An 18,539-nucleotide genomic window follows, 5' to 3' on the forward strand; every position below is an offset into this window, starting at 1 on the left:
CCAGGAGGTGGACCGAGAGCCAGGCTGACCCCCATCTCAGCCTCCAACACGGAGCCCCAAGATCCAGGCCCGTGGACGAAGTGGAAAGGTACAGGGAGGTAGCACGCTGCTCCCCCACACCCTTCTCTTCCGGCCTTGGCTTTGTAGCCTGTTTAGGGGGGACAGGCCCCTCTAGCAACACTCACCCAGGAAGAACCAGCCCCTCCAACAGCCCCACCCCACTTTCTGCCCACCCCCCAGTTCCCTCTGTGCAGCCAAGCTTATCCTCAACCCCCAGGGCCGCAGCTCTGAGAATAAAACGTAGTGAGTAGAACACTTCTGGTTCCTGTCGTTGGCATGTAGTTTATTTATCCCGAGGAGGTAATGGAGACCTCGAATCCAGTGGTGGGGGTGGGAGGGTGCGGCGCCCGGAGCCCCACCAGAGGCCCGCGGGCCAGGCTGGGCTGTGGGGATGCACAGACATACTTAGGTCTCCGTGTCAACGCACGGAAAGACTCTGCTTTCAAGAAACAGGCTCCCGCCCGTAGTCTCTAAGCACAAGCTCCTCTTGCTCCAGCTTCCACTTTCCCAGATCCCTGTTCTCACTTCTGTGCTAAGAACAGTACGAGCGTGAGGAGAGGCGGCAACAACACAGGCTCCAGTGTTGGGCCTGCCAGCGAGTGGGGGCTGTGGAGACCCAGGGGCTCACCCCTACCAAAGCCATACCTCTGCTCCAGACCAACACACTTGGGCGGGGAGAGAGGCCGACATGGGGCAGGGCCCCAAGGTAAGGGTGCAGTCGGATGCCAGCCTGGGCTTCCAAGACCTCCGGCCCAGCACTCCGTCTCCGCACGGCCTCTTACTGTCGCTAGCAGAAGGCTCAAAGCCTTGGGGAGAGACCGCCATGACCTCCGCTGCTCTACACGCTCTGGGGAGGCGCACCGCTGCCCTCACCAAGTCCTACGGAGACCACCCCGCCACCTCTGTGACCCGGACACGAGGGCACCTCGGTCCTAACTGGGTTTCCTGCTCCTACCCTGCCTGTGGTACCTCGAGAGGACCCGCCTCTGGCTCAAACCCTAACTTCCCCAGGTGCCGGGAAAGCACCCCCCTTCCATCCCGCGCCTCTGGTGCCGGCCGGGCCCGCCCCAGCAAAGCGGCCGCGATGTCGCCGCCCCCACTAGCGGGACGCCCTTTCTTCCGGGAGGCTTTCCCCACCGATCCAGTACCTGCGGGGCACCTCGCAGGTTCCTCGGCAACCTGTGTGTCCCACTCGCCCCCGCGTCCCAGAGCCTCGAGGTGCACAGAACAAATCCTGAGTGGTGGTTTGTTCACCTCCGGGCGTCGGCCAGACTTCCCCTTCCAAGAATAAGTCAGACGCAAATATTTGTCCCCAAGGCACTAGGAACTCCCGCCTTTCCTTCGAGCCTTTTATTTTGAGTTGTTACAAAACCCCACAAACAAAACGGGAAAAACGGATAGAGGAGGACAAAGCCTCAGCATCAGCCAGAGACCGGGATGGAGGGAGCTGTAGGCCGGGCCTCGCTAGGTCTGCAGGGCAAAGAGGTGGGAAGTCCCGAGGCCCCTGGGCATGTTGGGTTTGAAGGGGGAGGGGCAGGTCATTTAAAAAAATATATATATATACTGTACACATCTATATGAAGCGTTCCGTGTCAGGACAGAAGTCAGACGTGGCATCAGTGAGTGGAGGTCACTGGGTCGCGATGCATTTCCTCCTCTTCCTCCTCGGACCAGCCTCTCTGCAGGGCTCCCTAGCTCGGCCAGCACGGACACTGCGGCTGGCTGTCTTCTCCTGGGGAGGGAGGGAAGTTTAAAGATTCAATACTGGCCCACGGTGGGCAGGGGCATGGGGCGGGTCACCACCTGGCTAAGAACCCCCTGGGTGAAGGAAACACATCTGGATGCAAGATTTCTGACCGTTTTCCCCAAAGAGAAGAAAATGAAATCTAAGCCCGGTATCTCTGGATACCATAGGAAAGAGCACTAACCACAGTGGGTGCTCGGTAGCACTGCCCACGTCCCAGGAACTGGGCCGAGTGCCTTAGTGCTCCACTTAACCCTCGCCACCGCCCAGGCAGGTGCTGGGTCACCCCCGTTTCCAGGAGGCTGCTGGCTGCGGGGGCCGATGGGGACACTCAAACCCTTCTACCAGCGCCCCAAGAGCACAGATCCACTGGAACGGCTTGTCCTGAGGAAGCCGTCTTCCTCTCCACCAGACAACGCCCTCAAGGTTCAAAATCAAAAGGAAAAGGAACTGGGCAGTGGTGGGGAGAGCCCAAGTGGTATGGGGCCTCGAGTCTCATCGTCATATACAAAGAGGCACCGTCCCAGTGCCCGCCGTGGTGGTCACTGCCATTACTGTTCTGGACCCTCGTGATTCTGCAGCTCTTGACTTCTGGCATCACCTCACTGGTCCCACTGACCTTGAGGGACAGAACCATGTTCTCCAGCCAGATGGCCTGCCCGGCCCCCTGGGACCTCGCCAGATGCTAGAGCTGCCCACCGGGGAGGGGAGGGGAGGGGAGGTCAGCAGGGATCCCTGGGCCAGCAGGCGTACCTGTCTTCCTGTGCCCCTCAGACAGTCTGCTCCGCGGTCTTCTTCTGAGGGAGAGAAGGAGGGCAAGCATGTACCTGAAGCATCTTCCCCCACCATGCTGCCTCCACCAAGAGTGATGGCATGGTTCCCTCCTGAGAATTTGTGCCTCCCCCAGAACAGACAGGGGGATCCCCAAGGGCAGGGATGGCGCCCCGTTCGCCCAGGAGGGAGCCCAGGTCTCTGAGTAACAGATGCTCGGCTTTTCTGAACACAGCTGAAGCCCTGCTGGCTGCGGTGAGAACCGCACCCACACAAGGTGTGGAATGCTCCCACCCTCCCCGCTTCAGGTGATTGGCCTTTGCAGCCCGTACTTCTGCGGTGGGGGTACCCTGCGAGCTGGGGTGCACACAACCCAGGGAGGCTCTCCTCTCACCTCAGCCCACCTGGCTGGCCTCCAGCCTCCTGGGGGCTCTCCTTTCCTCACCCATCCCAAGACCATGCTTCTACCTCACAGACAAGACGGGGTCACCCCCATGGCTTCTACACACATAGACCTTGTCCCTCCTCCGGTGGCACCTGCCTTCCCCTGGTCTCCAGTGTGTCACAGCTCGCAAGCCCCCAACCTCTGGACCCCAACCAAGTCCAGTTCACCCCACCCACACTCTGACATGCACCCTGGGGACTGGGTCTGGACCCTTCCCCTGGCCAGAGACCCCCCAGGAACTCACATTACCTTTTTCTTCTTTTTCTTCTGGAATGGTGAGTCAGGGTCTTTGGCTGAAGCTTTTTTTGCTTTCTTCTTCTTTTCCTTTTTTTCCTTGTCTTTTTTTTCTAAGGGAAGAAAGTAAACCTCTCAGGGAACAGAAGCGCGGGGCTCAGTGTGCAGAGGGCAGGCCTCCAGGACGCTAGACTCTCCCCTCCCGACGCCAAGTCCCGGCTCTCCCCACGCTCTGGGGAACCATCCCAACAAGCCCACAGGCCCCTGGGACCACGGCCCTGGCCTGAGTGCCCGTGGGGCCTGCCTCAGGATTTCTGCACCCCTCCAGACCCCCCTGGACTACTTTGCTTTAACTCAAAGTGTGTACACATTTATTTTAAAAAGTTATTTTCTCCTGTAAAAGGCATGTTGCCCCCCGCGCCCCCCGGCTGCAGTCCACCACTTACTCTTATCGGATTTCTTCTTCTCTTTCTTGCTCTTTGGGTTGCCCTGGTCTCCACCCTCAACCTTCAGTGTCCCTGGCTCCCCTTCTGGCTTCTCCTTTGCCCCTTGGGAGCCAGAAGATTCTTTCTCCTTCTTCTCCTTGATGTCGCCACTTGCCCCGGCTCTCTTGGATTTCCCCTTAGGAGTCCTGGAGGCCTTTTCTGGTGAGACCACACCCTCTCCGCCTCCCCCAGCCGCCGGTTGCTTCTTCTTCTTGCTCCCGGGGGCTCTGACGGCCGGCTGGTCCCCCGACAGCTTCCGCTTGCGGGCCCCCCGGGCCTTCCTGCTGCTCTCCTTGGCGGCATCCGCGGCCTTCTTCCTTTCCTGCTCCAGCAGCTCCGTCAGGACCTTGGCCACAGAGGCCTGGAGCTGGGCCTCGTTCAGGGGCCAGGGCTCGTTCAGGAGGCGCCGGCTGATGTCACTCTGCAGCGCCAGCGTGGAGGCTTGGGGGCTCCCAGCCGCCTTCTTGGGCTTCCGGGGCTTCTGAGGAGTGCCACTAGCCTCTCTTCTGCCTGTGGAGACAGGACACGGGGTCACAGGTCAGGGAGAGTCAGCAAACACACTCACTGTGTAAGAGGCCAAGGGTCTAGGGACACGATCGACCTCCCCAGACACGGTACAGACAGGGAGCGGGCACTCCAGTGATCCCTTTGCCCCATCAGGCTCACACCTTTCCAGCAGCTTCTAACTTAGCTCTTTTCTTTACTTTTTTACTTTTTAAAACTTAGCTCTTTTGTCTCCTCACACCAAAAACTCGAGTCTGGGGTTGGGGGTGGGAAAAGACTCCAGGATGTTAAAGAAAGGGCCTGAATCCATCAACAAAATGAAAGGTCAGACAGGAGGGAGACGGTAGCGTCCAGCTGGAAGCAGAGCTGGGAGGCAGGCCTGACTGCCGCCGGCCGGCTGTGGGACCATGCTCCTTGCAGGGTCTCAGTCTCCCAGTTTGTAATGTAAGAGCTCGGATGAACAACGAGGGTCCTGTTCTAAGAGCCTCTCGACAAAGCTGGTCAGGGGACAAGGCAGCTTGGGGGGTGACGGGCATGTTGTATACACACGTGGTGGCTGACTAAGCAGGTTTGCTGCCTGCCAGAGTGATTTCTGGTACAGCCTTTGTTTAGAATTTTCCACGCCTCTGCTCTCCTTTGGTAATTGTGTGCTGACTACACGTGTTAAAAAAACCTTCCACAGCCCCCTCTGCAATGTCTCCCTGTCGCACCCGCCTCTCACAGAGAACGCTGGGGAAGAAAGTGAGCAGGGACCCCTCTGCTGACCCGGCACCGGTGAGCTGCAGCTAAGGCCAAAGATGGGGTGCGCGTGGGGGCCGACACCGCCGGTGTCCCAGGGCTGCCCGCAACTGCTCGGGTGGTTCGGCAGGTCTCCACTCCGTTCTGGGCCTCACCGGCACAAGACCACCTCCATGCTGGGCTCTGGAAGGTGCCCAGTGGCCCGGCCAGGCTCCATATCATGGGGCTGGGGGCTGTTCCCTGTACGTGCACCGGGACGCCCTGGGTGCAAGATCTGGAGTGGCTCTGGCCCCAGGGCTGTGGTAGGGGGGTGGGGGGGTGGGGGGACAGAGACAGCAGAGGGTCCCAGGGCAGAGGGAGGAGGAGGAAGCTGAGGAGGGCCAAGTTTTTGCTGGCAGCTTCCTCCTCCTCCAGAAGCCCACTTCGCTGCTTCCTAACACCCTAGAACACCAGAGCTGGGGACGGGATCCCTAGACTGTCCCAGGAGTGCCCGTGTGAGATACTGGTCCCTTACCACCGGCGAGTCAGGGCCGGCTGATGCCCCTGGCCGGTTGACCGCAGCACTCCGGGCTGCCCCCATGCCATGTGACTATCTGCTGTGCACGCTGTGCCCGGACACTGATGAGACAGACCCACCCTGCCCTGTGCCGTGAAGACACAGATGCCTAGGGTGGCAGGGTCTTGCCGGAGGCTTTACAACACGGTCCGTCACTGGGGGTCTCTGCCACGTGCTCACAATGTCCCCAAATGTGGCTCCTGCCTTTTGTCTGAGCTCCCCGGAGTCCCCACACCCCACAGCATGAGTCCATTTGTCAACAGGCACAGCGAGGAAGAGCCAAGGCCGCTCGAAGTCACCCACCGGCATCCCAACAGGCCAGATAACCTGGCTTCCAGGCTGTCTCAGACCCTAGGGGCCGGACACCTGGGCGCTGGGGCATCGGGCCTCGCTTGGAAAGGCCCTGGTGACACACACAACTGTACCGGTGGGACGATTCCCGAGGGAGGGAAAGAAGGGGTCCCTGTGTCTTTCCTGTGGCCCTTGACTCACTTGTTTTAGGGGACATGGTGCCTGCTGCACGTTGGGGCTCCACTTCCTGCTTGCCGTCTGGGGCATCTTTGGTGGCGGGAGTAGAGGAAGCCGAGGGGTCGAGTTCTGGCCTGGGAGTAGCCTTTGAAGCCTGGGAATTGGCCACAGGTGGCCCAGGGGTCACATAACCTGAGAGGAGAGACTGAAGAAACCCACCGTGAATGGGGCTGGAACACAGGCCCTCCTGGCCTCGGGAGGGCAGGGCCTGCTGGGAGCCCCTGAGCGGGTAGCCCCCAAGCACAGGCCGCCCTGTCGGCGGGCACATCAACCTTTTGTTCGGACCTCCTGCACTATTTTAATTAGTACGTGTTTTTGTCAGGCACGTTTAAGAAGACACCTTCTTACAGCTAAGGCGCATGGAAAATCACTAGCGCTTGCTTGCTGCTTACAGAAGATAACCTTAAAGAAATCCCATCTGTTACAAACTAGCTTTCTTTCCGGGACTCATCTAAAATCAAGGCAAGCCCTTTTTACAGCCTCTGAGTCCACTATTCATGGCCTTAGGCTGAAAAGGAGCCTCAGGGGAGGAGACAGCCCAGCCTCGGGGATACCAGGCCCTGTGGTGGGGATGGCTTCAGCCTAACAGGCATCAGGGGGCCTCAAGCCCCCACCCTGAGGCCCCCGAAGGGCCAGCCCTCTCCCTGGCAGTTACCTGCGAGGGTGCCACCACCTCGTCTTCACTGGACTCTGCCGTGGTCTCCTCCACCAAGGTCTCCGCTGCGGAGGGGGCTGGACCTACGGGAGGAGCACAGGCACCCTGTCGGGCCGGCTGCGTGGTGGGGCCGAGCCCTCCGGGAGGCCCTGGGAAGGCCTCAGCTTCCCGCACGTCCCCCCGCTGCCACCCCCAAGGCTTTATCCGCTCCTGTGACTCCCTTCCATGGGCAACTGCTGTTCGCAGCCTTCTAAGCAAGACACGTGAATGCCAGAACTTTTTGCTCTAATTCCCGAGGCCCTACTTATGCCTCTCTGCTTTTCTGGGGGTGAAGAAGAGGGCATAACCCTGGATTTTGGGGGGATCAGTTACAAGTCTGTACCAAAAAGCTGGGAGTGGTCAAACAGCGGAGTCTGCTATCACACGGACCAACCTCCACATGAGGTTGTTCGGGTGGGGAAACTGAGGCCCAGCATGGGATGACTGGGTCCAGGCTGCAGAACAAGGTTCAGAGTACAGGCCTGCACCCGGGGCTCCAGCAGGCCATCACTCCCCTCTCCGGGCCCACCTCGCCTTCTCCTCCAGGGACCCTCACCCAGGCTGTGGGCCGCGGGGACCATCTGGGGCCCGGCGGCATCCTCCTCACTCCCTGAAGAGCTGCCGCTGCTGTCCTCACTGTCGTTGGAAGTCTCAGAGGCCTTGGCTCTGCGGTGTCCTGCAGGAGTGGCCGTGGCCGTCTGGGCTGCAGGAACCTCAGGTTTTTGGAGCTTGTTGGCCACTTTGGCTGGCGCGGGGGCTCTCTGGGGACTCAGCACAGGGAGTGTTCCCAGAGCACCATCAACCTGATTTGGTGAACAAGGAGAGTGGAAGGAAAAATGGAGGGAAATAAGTGCTGGTGCCTCTTGGACACTCAGCGCCCCCCGGACAAGGCGGCTGTTAGCTGCTCTGCACCCAGGCCTCAGCCCTACCACGAACGCTCAGACCAGGCTCAGAGACTGGGAGGCATGGAGAGGAGGGAGACGAGTATGCATGTTGCAGTCACAGAGCAGGTAGATGCTGGCCCTGGGACTTAGGCCCCGATCTGGGCCCACCCTTCTATGCTCTGTAATCATTCATCACTGCCTTCTCCAGGGTGGGGCCTGGCCCCACCCCCACCCGGCTCCCCAGCTCACCCCACTTGAAGACAGGGTCCTGGCAGCAGGAGGCTGGGCCTCACTGGCTTTCTGGGCAAGGACCTTCAGGGCGGCCTGGGTCAGCGGGAGGTGAGCAGGGTTCCTCTTTGTCACCTGTGGACAGCCACAGGCAGCCCTGAGACTCCCAAGTTCTCAGGATGACATCTATGCCATTCCCTGGTCAGATACTGGCTGGCACAGGAGGGGACCCATATCTGTACAAGGAGCCATGGGACTGGAGTGGGGGACTGAGGGACAGTCAGAGGGGCAATGCCACCATGTGGGCAGCAAATGGGGCCAGGCTTCAGGTTATAAGCTAATCATATTGTTCTCAGAGGACCCAAAGGCTTTTAGCCCAGGAGGCGGAAGGAGTGGGGCCCTACCCCAGGCCCCCCAACCCAACCTGAAGCCTTCACAAGGGACAAGCTTCTAGCTGGGTGGCAGCAACAGCCTCCTCAGAGGTCTCCTGGTGCCTGCCACTCCTGCTTCCCACATCTGCCAGCAGTCATAGAGAGAGAACCGGAAGGCTAGGCAGGGCACCCCCCGAAAGCCCTCAGGTCCCCCTCTGCTGCCGTGTGGCCCCCACCATGGCCTGTCCAGCCTGGCCTCTCTCACCCCCAAGCGCTTCCCTGGCCAGAGACCTCCCTGGCTTGCCTGTTCCTCTGGCTCCATGTCACCCCCTGGGGGAGGCCAGTCCTGCCGATCCTTCCTCAAGCAGCCCATCCCGTTAGTCTCTGGTTTGCACTCCCCTCTGAGCACCCACCAGTGGGTGAGTACTGTACTTTCTGGCTTCCTTGTTCAATGGCCTGTGAGGTAGGGGACTCTCGCTCTCTGTCTTTCTGCTGCATCTCAGTGCCTGGCACCCCCTGCTGGCCAGCTGGCAGAACGGATACAGGCTGCTGGGTGCGGTGACCACAGCCCAGCCACCCAGCCAGCACCCATGCTCCCTCCTCCCTCTCAGAAGAAAGGAGTGAGGCACAATGAGACAGAAAAACTAGGGGCAATGGACTAGGAGCGAGGAGACCTGGGTTCGGGCTCTGTGCAATCCTGGACATATGTCAACGGTCTCGCTGAAGGGCAGCGCTCAGCTCTGTTGTTAGAACAGTGAGCCATTAGCTGTATTCTGCTCAGGCTTTTATGTTTAGGCAAAGACCCGACAGAAACACCCTGAAAACGGTGAAGGATGGGAGGTCACTATTCTCTATGCTACGGAAGTGCGAGATTTGTTCACTGCAATTCCAAACTGGGAGGAAAAAAGAAACCAAAAACACAACCACGCCGGAATGGCTGCCGAGGGGCACGTGGGGCAGCGCTGGCTGGGCCCGGCCACCAAGCTTCGGGCTCTGCTTCCTCCGAGCTCAAAGGTATCCGGGCACTCGGTCGGGGTAGGGGGGTGGAAAAGAGCAACGGCAGTCCCACCCAGCAGCACGTGCGGGTACCAGGGGGGCAGGGGGCCCCTCGCCCCTGCTGGGCCGCACAGCCCTCCCTCTTCCTAGCCCACCAGGTACCTGAGCGACCGGTGCCTCCCGTTTCTTGCCTTCGGACACCCGACTGGACTCCTCGCTGCTGGTGGCCCCAACAGTGCTGGCTCTGACCGCAGGCCTTGAGTGGGCCGTGAACACGGGCACGTTTGTTCTAGTGGCTGAGACGGAGCAGGGGGCCCAAGTCAGTGCACGTGAGTAGCGATCCCCAGTATCAGCCCTTCCTGGGGCCTGGCCCCTGCTCACGTCACTGGCAGGAGAGGCCTGCGTGGTGCCCTCCCTCGGTCTGACAAGTGGGAGACGTCACCATCGCATGCCACAGGCTTGTGTGCCGTGGCAGTGGCCCCAGGATCTCCCCTTGCCCCCACACCCCTGTTCTCCTGTCCTCGACGATGCCCCCTTGAGCCGGCCAGGCCGCTACTCTGAGTAACGGCAGGAGCGCTGGTATCAAATGGGAGTCTGCATTTAGAGGAGTCTTCTTGGGAATATCTGGGTCGTTTGCAAAGGCTCAGCTATGTGTTCACCGCAGCACCATTTGTGCTGGCCCTGAGTCCGCGGACAAAGCCCTTAGCTCTCTCCAGCTCGGCCCTGCCTCCGGAAACCAGGCTAAGTCCACCCAAAGGACTGCTTCGTGACCGGCAGGCACCACGTGGTAGATGCGCAACATGTCAAGTAAAAATTACGGAGCGTAACATACAGTTAAGAGCTCACTAAAAACACATACGCGGCTTATGTTTCTGTAAAGCCAACAGCTATAAAACATCGATAATTGCTCCAGACCGTGGGATCACAGTGCCATTCTCTCTTTTGTGCTCCTCCGTGTTTAAGGAGCCCACCAAGACCAGGCATGCTGCTTCTCCTCATAGAGAGTGTTTCGGTCTGAACCGTTTTCCTAAAGTCGTTGGTCATACCACAGGCTCTCGGCAGTAAAAGAAACCCCAGACGTGGCACTGTCTCCCACTGACAGACAGAATCCTGGCCTACAATGTCTGGTTTGGGACTCCGTAAGCCTCCTTACATGCCACCAAGAACAGGAGGCTCACCACCATTCTCCCTGTTCAGGCCGTCAGTCACTACAAGGCTCTTCCTGAGACTACGTAGAAATGTGTCGTACAGCTTCCCGCCACTGGCGCGGGTTCCTCCCCCTGGAGCCGGCACAGAACTCGCGGCAAATATGCCTCCAGAGACGGGCACTGGAGGCAGTTCCTCACGGGGATGGGCCAAGCCCGTCCTGACCAACATGCTGTGTGACCGTCAGCACCTTCACCCCTTTGGGCCTCGATGAGGGTCTGCGCGTGCGTATGTGCTGGCTAGCGTGTGCGTGCCTGCGTATGTGCTGGCTGATGCACACGTGCGTATGTGCTGGCTGGTGTGTGTGTGCCTGCGTATGTGCTGGCTGGTGCACATGTGTTTATGTGCTGGCTAGCTTGTGCATGCCTACGTACGTGCTGGCTGGTGCACACGTGTGTGCATATGTACGTGCTGGCGGCCCCTCCCAGGTGAGCCTGGCCGGGGGAGTGAGCCCTGTGTCACAGGCCTGTGCTCACCGGGAGTGGAGCACTGCGTAGCAGGAATCACATCCTCGTCCTCGCTCTCCGAGGAGGAGCTCCTGGCTGCGCTCTCGGAGGCCCGGGCCTTCTGCGGGGTGTCTGCAGCTGGGGCTTGTGTGGCGGTAGCAGCTGGGCCAGCTGGACTACGATTAGGGTCGACAAAAATCAGAGGGGGTTTAATCACCTTGAAAAACAAAAACAAAACATACCCCCCGAGTGATTAAAGACTTGGCCAGGCAAAGGGGAAGCTGGGTAGGGGTCTTACAAGGCAAGGGGTCTGGAGAGCTTGGGGCCACCGGGCAGACAGAGGGCACCGCGGCTGCCCAGGGTGTTCCCGGCGCGCCCTCAGCCCATGCACCTGCTAAGACCTGCATGGTACCTCATGGCTCAGCAGAAGCCCATGTGACCTTCCCAGGAATCCCCAACGTCAGCAATAGAGGCTCCCTTGTACAGGTGGGAAAACTCTCAAGTCCAGAAAGGAGAAAAGAACTGCCTGAGAACACACAGCTAACGGAACACAGATGGGGCCTGACGCTTGCCCACAGGGTGCTCTGAGCACCACGCCCCTTGGCCGCCGGTCCTAACACACGATTCACTGCGTAATCCAGCAGCCCCTACCCCGGAGCCTCTGATGCAGCCTCCTGAGAGGTGGGCCTGGGTGCCACGACCCAGCTACACTGAGCCAATGCCTTCAACAAATAAACTGCACAGGGGAAAAACCCAGCACATTAAGACCTAAGGGACTCAATGTAGCGTTTGGCCCTTGTGTGAATTCTTACTTGGACACACCACATGTAAAGCATATTAGATAATCTGGGAAATGGAGACACCGACTTCACAGGTGAGTTTCTCAGGGGTGATGGTGTATGGTGGCTGTCCTTTGAAAAAAAAAAAAAAGGAACCCAGGGTACCGGGGAAGGAGGGGAGGATTTGCATGAAAGCGAGCCCGGTCACGACTGCAGACCCGCTGAGGCTGGGCAGGACACGTGGGGTTCTCTGACACTGTTCTATCTTTGGGCAGGCTTCACATCTTCCAGGGAGGCGGTAAAAGACAGAGAAAGTGGCAGCTCCTGGGGATCCCGCAGACCAGGCTGGGTCACAGCTCTGGTGGATGTGTCCACTGCTCACATGGGCACCTCGCACGCATTGAGCCAGGGAGCCAGACGAGCCTACCCACCAGCCTCAGGTCAGACTCGGTGTGAGTTCTAGTCCCCGTCTGGCCTGGGCCGGGGGAACACAGGAAGCAGGCACAGAAGCAGGAAGCTTGCTCAGGGACCCAGTCCTGCCTACCACACCACCCTGCCTTCCTCTGGGGCCCAGAGAGCAGTGGGAGAGGCACTGTGAAAAGTAAAGGAGAGGGGTAACCGCCAGAGGGCGGAAGCTTTGCTGGGCTGGGGCCCTTCCTCCCCTTGCCACGCAGCCTCCCCCGCGGCTGCTCTGATCTGCCACTTCCAGAGCCTGCCTTCCCACATGATGAAAGAGAGAAGGATGGAAAGTGGGAGAAGGCTTACAGTTGAGGGAGGGGGGATCTATATATATGTGAGAAGACAGAAGAACAGATTGTCGGGGATGCAGAGAGGCACCGAACCCACCAAGGCAAACAATAGCGTCTGGGATGTTAAAAGCAGCTCGGCAGCAAACGCCTCCTCCTCCCCACTCCACCTGCCCACGCGGCCTCTGGGCTGGGGGCGGTGCAGGAGGTCCTGGCTCGGAACGCTGGGACACCAGGGTCCAGGGCTAAGCTCTGGACACGATAGTAGTTCAGTGGCAATGGATAGTTGAAAAGGTGGCCCATGCAACCCACAGATGCAGGGAAACCCGCCTCTGATCCTACCTCTTCCAGACTTCACTGTGCGGCCCAACCCCTGAGCTTCGTGGGCCTCAGTTTCCCGCCTGTTGAAAAGCCTATTAGTAATCCCAGCCTGGGCTTGCTCCCCAGAAGGGCTCTGACTCGCTCTGGAAACTGCAAAGCACGGCACGCACAGACAGAGGTGACAGTTAAAGACTCAATGGAAGCTGATGTAGCCTGAACGTTGGGCTGGGCCTCCCTGGAGACGCGGGGCAGTGAGGGCCCAGAGGGAATGCGGGGACTCCCTCCCCACCGCAGAGCTCACCACTGGGCCCTCATTCCAGCTAGCGGCAGAGTGGGGGCGGGGGGCTGTCTAGCCTAGGCTGTTAACCCTGGGAGCGAGGGACAGAGCCAAGGCAGCACCAGGAGCCTCCTGAACTGCCCGGGGCTGGTTAACAGGTCCCAGGCCGGCCCTACCCCAAGGGGCCAGGAACCCCCCCTCTCCAGGGATGAGCCTGGAGCTTCCATGGTTCACCAGTCCCCAGGGACTGTCACCCCATGGGCTGAGAAAGCTGAGGCTCAACAGAGGGCACGTGGCCTCACTCAGGGTGACCAGGAAACCGTGCCAGATCTGTACCCGAAGTTAGTTCTCCAGGCACCAGGCAGGAGCTCCTTCCACAACCAGCCGCGCTATGGCTCCCACTTAACACCCTAATTCAGTTCCTTTCAGGTCTTCTTCTCTGACTATACCTGAAAGTTTGAGGACAGGGCTTTTGTCTTAATACAGAACCTGCCCCAGACCCTAGCACAGACCCTGGCCAGGGTTAACAATGCCAGCGCAACAGGGCTGAGCAACAGACCACCCCCAGAAATTTCTCTTAGAGAAAGAGGCTGGAGCCCATCCCTGCAGGTGGGGCGACTGAGGCACTGTGAGGGAGCCTGGGAATGGAGTCACATCCCCCCTGCCTGAGGCTCTGCCCACCACTCTGGCATCAATCCCTTTCCCCCCACTGATGGGCTAATAATAAATACAGAGCGTAACTTGTCAATAGAGAAGTGCTTGACAAATGCATAATCATGACGATAATCATGGTTAGCACGCTGAGGACGAGGGAGCTAAAATCCCCTGAGTCACAGGAGCCTATGGCTTCCCCAGGCCGTGCCGTCTCCCCTGAAACCTCCTAGGGAAAGGCGCAAAATGCCAACTTTTGTCCTTCTTTTTTAATAGGAACTCCAGAATCTTTAGGACTAACGTACCAATTAAACGGTTCAGTTTAGGCATGATGTTCACTGTAATTGTGTCAGTCCGCCCCCGCAGAGAAGCGAGAGGTGGCCCCCTCCCTCCCAGCTTTCCCGCTCCTGCTCAGAGAAGGCGACCTCGTAAGGGCGCCTGGAGAGCCGGAGGGCAATGCCAGAGCCACCTTCCTCCTTCACGGGAGAGAGGAGCGTGGAGGCAGTGCTGGGCAGCAGGCAGGTCACTCGACTTCTCTGAGCCTCATTCCTTCCTCCTTAATGGGAATAAAAGACGGACCTACCCTCACAAGGCTACTGAAGGAATTAAGCAGAATAAGGAAGTATGGCGTTTAGCACAGTGCTTGGCACATGGAAAGTGACCCACAACGTTAGATGTAGCCATTTATCACAATGATTATAATCTGTGCTACCGAGAAGACAAAGGCAGGGCACCCCGCGCCACCGCTAGGGGCGTGCAAGCAGCATGTGGTCTCGCGGACAGGCTGATCAGCGCGTGCCAGGGTCTGTGAGGGAGATGGGTAAGGAAGACCCCACTCGTCTGGTAATTGTAGGACTCGTGTCCCCAAGGGGACCTGGCAGAAGCTTCTGGGCACTTGGGGCTAGAGGACAAGGGCAATGCCATCTGCTAGAAAGGCTGGGGTTTACACAGAGGCCTGGACACCAGTCTAGCAGACTTAGAAGTTGGGGAGACCAGGCAGGCCGGGTCCCAGCCTCAGGGGTGCAGTCTGGGGAGGGCTCAGGGTGCAGTGGAGCACGTGACCGCATGCCACAGGTCGGCCCCCTGGATTTGGACAAACACATAGGGAAGGCTCCCAGGGCCCAGCAGGGAGCTGGGGGCCAGTCTACCTTGGCCTTGGCTTCTTCGGGGTTGTGAGTGCTTGGAGAATTGACATCAACTCACTAGGCCTTGACTCCCGACGCATCAAAAGGGCAAAAGCACGTGCCCTCCTACCCCAGAGCACAGACGCAGGAGGGGAGGACTGTTACTCTGCCTGCTTACAGTGGAAACATCTGGGCCCCAGAAAGGTTAAGGTGTGGCCACGGTCAGGGGACTGGCGGCTGGGAGAGCCGGTGTTGACCCTACACTGGCTCTGAGGCTGATGTTAAGTGATGCCCTGCTGCTTCCCTCCTGGAGGTTACTGGGAAGGTGAATGTATTGAATCAGGGGGAAGAGATCAGGAAACTATGAAGCGCTGTTTAAATGGCACAGGTCTGCCCTCGCCCTCTCTCCTCCCACCAGAGGCCCACTGCCCCGCCCTGAGCCTGCAGCATTGCCAAGAAGAGGAGGGACCCACCTGGCTGGCTGGCAGCTCCTCGTCACTGCTCTCTGAGGACCCTTCCGCATCCTTCTCCGGAGGTGCGGGGACCAGGGTCTTGCTTCTGGCAGTTTTGGGGTTGCCCTCCTTCTGAGGGGACAAGCACACAGGTGGGGGAGGGGAGGTGTTAGCCGAAGGGGGAATACACCTGAGGGACCAGGGGCGGGGAATTCACAGGCAGTGAGCAATGAGCCTCACACATGCTGGCCGTCCACGAAGGCAGCAGAGCCCCTTACTACAGGCACAGAGGGGAGAGCTACTGGTTTGGCATGCCCCGCAGCCTCTGGAAACAGGCTTCTGCTCTGCAAACACCCCTTCCCGAGCTGACTCTGACTCGAAAGGGGCGTGCAAGTCAGCCCTGCTAAAACCCAAGTGCTGTGGGCCGGGCATCCAACACGGAGACAGCAGTGCAGGATGAGGCTGCGGAGGTGGCCCTGGCACAGCTCCTGTCCGGCGGTAACACCCCCAAGGAAAAGCAGAGGCCAGCCGGCAGTGTCCCAAGGCTGCCATCCCGTCCTGCCAGGCCAGGCATAAATGAGGAAGGCTGGCTGGGCAGAGGCTGCAAGTCAGGGGGCCAGAAGAGCGGGCACTGGTGGGGACTGGCTCTGGCGAGCCCAGGGCAGGGCCGAGGCCCCTCTTTACTACTCAGCCCAGCCACCAAAGTGGCTGAGCCACCGAGGTTGCCCACGTCCAATTTCTCCAGAGTGGTTAGAAGATCCCGGATCATGTCATTTCCCAATGTTTAAATGGGTCAGCTACAACATGCGCTGCAACGGCCCCGCCCCCACGTCTTCCTTGTGCACTGAACCCCAACTCTGCCCCACGCCAGGCTCTGAGCAGGGCCGCCCCTCTCCCAGCCAATCACAGAACAAGACCCTTACCAATGAGCAGGGGCTTTTTTGGTTTTTTTGGTCAAGGGAAGCACATGCCCTAGATCCGGACAGGAAGATAGGAGGGAGGTCAGCTGGGGGGCTTCCTAGCTCTTCTGGGGGTGCTGTGACCTGGCCCTGACCGGGAGGCAGGTGGAGCAGAAGAAATCGGGGTCACTGAGAAGGCTGAGCTGAACGAACCACCTTAGAGCAGCTTTACCCCAAAACTTTGTACCCAAAACTATGAGGTAGCCAATCCCCCAATTAGATTTCTTCTCGAAGATTAGGATATCCTGATACAGGAAACCACTTAAAACTTAACAAAAACCCACCAAAATGCTGCACGTCTAGACATGGCCTGAGCCTTGTGTCTTAGTCTGGCACCGAGGCCCCCATACATGGTACTGGTCACAAGCAACCAGACGTGAATACTGCCTGCTGGATGGTGGGACTCTGTGGAGCACACTGGACCTCACATCCCCTCCCCTTGGCAACCCCTGTCCCCTAGGCCCCCGGACTGCCTAGCTCCACGTTTTTGCCTGGTGAACCCCTTGTCTTCCCTGGAGCTCTGCTCAATGGTCTCTTCTGGCCTCTCAGAGACCTGTTCTCCCAGTTCCATCAGACAGAGCACTACCAGAAGATTCTGCAATAATCCAGCCACTTCATCTTGCCCTATGGACTACAAGCCCCATTGAGGGCAGGGCCAACATCTTTCATCCCTTTACGTCTACGAGCAAGAGAGAGCATTTGCCGTTGGTCTGACGCGCTGTAGGAAGAAGCCAGTGCTAGGAGCGCTTAACAGATTTCTTGGAGCTCGTTTTACACGTGAAGAAAACAGGAACCTAAAAGGGGCTGGGGCCCGACCCAGCACAGGGATTTCCAGCTTCCCTTAAGAAACAAAGATCTAGGGGCACCTGGGTGGCTCTGTTGGTTAAGCATCGGACTTCGGCTCAGGTCATGATCTCACAGTTGTGAGTTCTTGCTTTGCACGAGGCTCTGTGCCGACAGCTCAGAGCCTGGAGCCTGCTTCAGATTCTGTGTCTGCTTCTCTCCCTACTCCTCCCCTGCTCACACACTCAATGTCTCAAAAATAAACATAGAAGAAAAAAACCCAAAACCCACAAAGATCTGGCTACAGAAAGAGTACACTTCTACAAGGTCACACTGGCTGCCGGAGTGGACAGGAACCATCTTTCTAGATGGGGCAAGAGCTCTCCAGTTTGGCCTGGCTGCCACCACCCACCACGGTCTCTCCTGACACCTAGGCTCAATGCTGACTACCAGGCCTACGTATATCATTTCATCCCGTGTCTGAGCCCGAGAAGTCCCGGAGTTTGTCCCCCTGAACCTCGGCAGGACACAGCAGCTCCTGCTGCATTCTGCAAACAGAAGGAAAATCGTCCAGAAAGAAGCTGGCTCCTCACTCCTTCCCTTTTTCCACTCCCCAGGCTTCACCCCAGATGAGCTCTCCTCGGGGAGATGTACATACCTAATGAGGGCCCCAGTGAGGGATGGGGCTTCCCCTGGCCACCAGGGGACCCACGGTACCTGCCTCACAGGCTGAGCCTCCTTGGAGGCTGAGCCGTCTCTGGATCCCGGGCCTCATTTACCTGGGCAGGAGTCGGTGGCTTAGCCCTGTGTGGGGCTGGCGTGTCCACCCGTGCTGCGGAGGCCTTGGTGGATTTAGGAGTGCTCGCAACGCCTTTCACCAGCGAGGCCTTGGTCTGGGGGGCTTTTCCGGCGGGCTGCACCTAGAGACACACGGAAGACGGCAGCTGGGATAAGGATCCTGGAGCCACAGCCCTAACCTGGTCTTCTGTCCTCACCTGGCCCCGAACCCAAGTTCTGACCGAGGAGGGGTGGTGATGGCTCAGAGGCCCGGCGTTGTAGCTGCTTCCTCATTAGGCCTCACCTGGGCCGGCGCCTCCTCCTTCTCCTCCTCGCTGTCAGACTCCTCCTCACTGCTGCTCTCCGAGTCCTCCTCTGGCTTCCCAGCCGGTGTGGCTCCGGCTCCGGACTTCCTGGGGGTGCCTGCCGCAGCCCCTTTCCTGGCGAGCCCCTTGCTGGGGGCTGAGATGGCTGTGACCTGGGGGGTCTTCCCTGAGGGCTTTGCCTGGAGTGAGAGAAACAGAATCAGGGAAGGAGCCAAAGAGACAGCACAGGGCTGCTCTCGGCCCTCCCCAGGCCTCACCTGAGTGGGGGCCTCCTCATCACTGTCTGACTCCTCTTCACTGCTCTCCAAGTCCTCCTGTGGGCCCCTGACTGGCCCCGGCTGGGCCTGCGCTGCCGCGGCCATGGCTTTCCCCACGGCTGGCACAGAGCCCTGGCCCCTCCCGGAGACAGCACTGCTCTGGGGGGCTCTTGCTGTTGGCTTTACCTGAATCGTGA

At 59.1% G+C, this 18,539-nt stretch overlaps 1 protein-coding gene across 1 annotated transcript in view; it reads right to left on the reverse strand.

Annotated features, from left to right (window-relative positions):
- Positions 1-1,395: 1,395 nt before the first annotated feature.
- The window catches only part of TCOF1 (treacle ribosome biogenesis factor 1), a 38,198-nt gene continuing 21,054 nt past the window's right edge, over positions 1,396-18,539 (reverse strand). Inside the window, exons 15-28 of the mRNA XM_077769006.1 lie at positions 18,343-18,528; positions 18,064-18,264; positions 17,762-17,902; positions 15,262-15,372; positions 10,921-11,107; positions 9,401-9,534; positions 7,893-8,006; positions 7,316-7,562; positions 6,721-6,803; positions 6,030-6,210; positions 3,701-4,249; positions 3,270-3,367; positions 2,558-2,601; positions 1,396-1,792 (exon numbers count right to left, since the gene is read on the reverse strand). Coding sequence (XP_077625132.1) covers positions 2,575-2,601; positions 3,270-3,367; positions 3,701-4,249; positions 6,030-6,210; positions 6,721-6,803; positions 7,316-7,562; positions 7,893-8,006; positions 9,401-9,534; positions 10,921-11,107; positions 15,262-15,372; positions 17,762-17,902; positions 18,064-18,264; positions 18,343-18,528 — 2,259 coding nt within the window. The 3' untranslated portion in view covers positions 1,396-1,792; positions 2,558-2,574. The remainder of the gene's footprint in view (positions 1,793-2,557; positions 2,602-3,269; positions 3,368-3,700; positions 4,250-6,029; positions 6,211-6,720; positions 6,804-7,315; positions 7,563-7,892; positions 8,007-9,400; positions 9,535-10,920; positions 11,108-15,261; positions 15,373-17,761; positions 17,903-18,063; positions 18,265-18,342; positions 18,529-18,539) is intronic.

This window comes from Crocuta crocuta, unplaced genomic scaffold, assembly GCF_008692635.1.
Source record: "Crocuta crocuta isolate KB4526 unplaced genomic scaffold, BGI_CrCroc_1.0 scaffold340, whole genome shotgun sequence".
Classification (NCBI taxonomy): domain Eukaryota; kingdom Metazoa; phylum Chordata; class Mammalia; order Carnivora; family Hyaenidae; genus Crocuta; species Crocuta crocuta.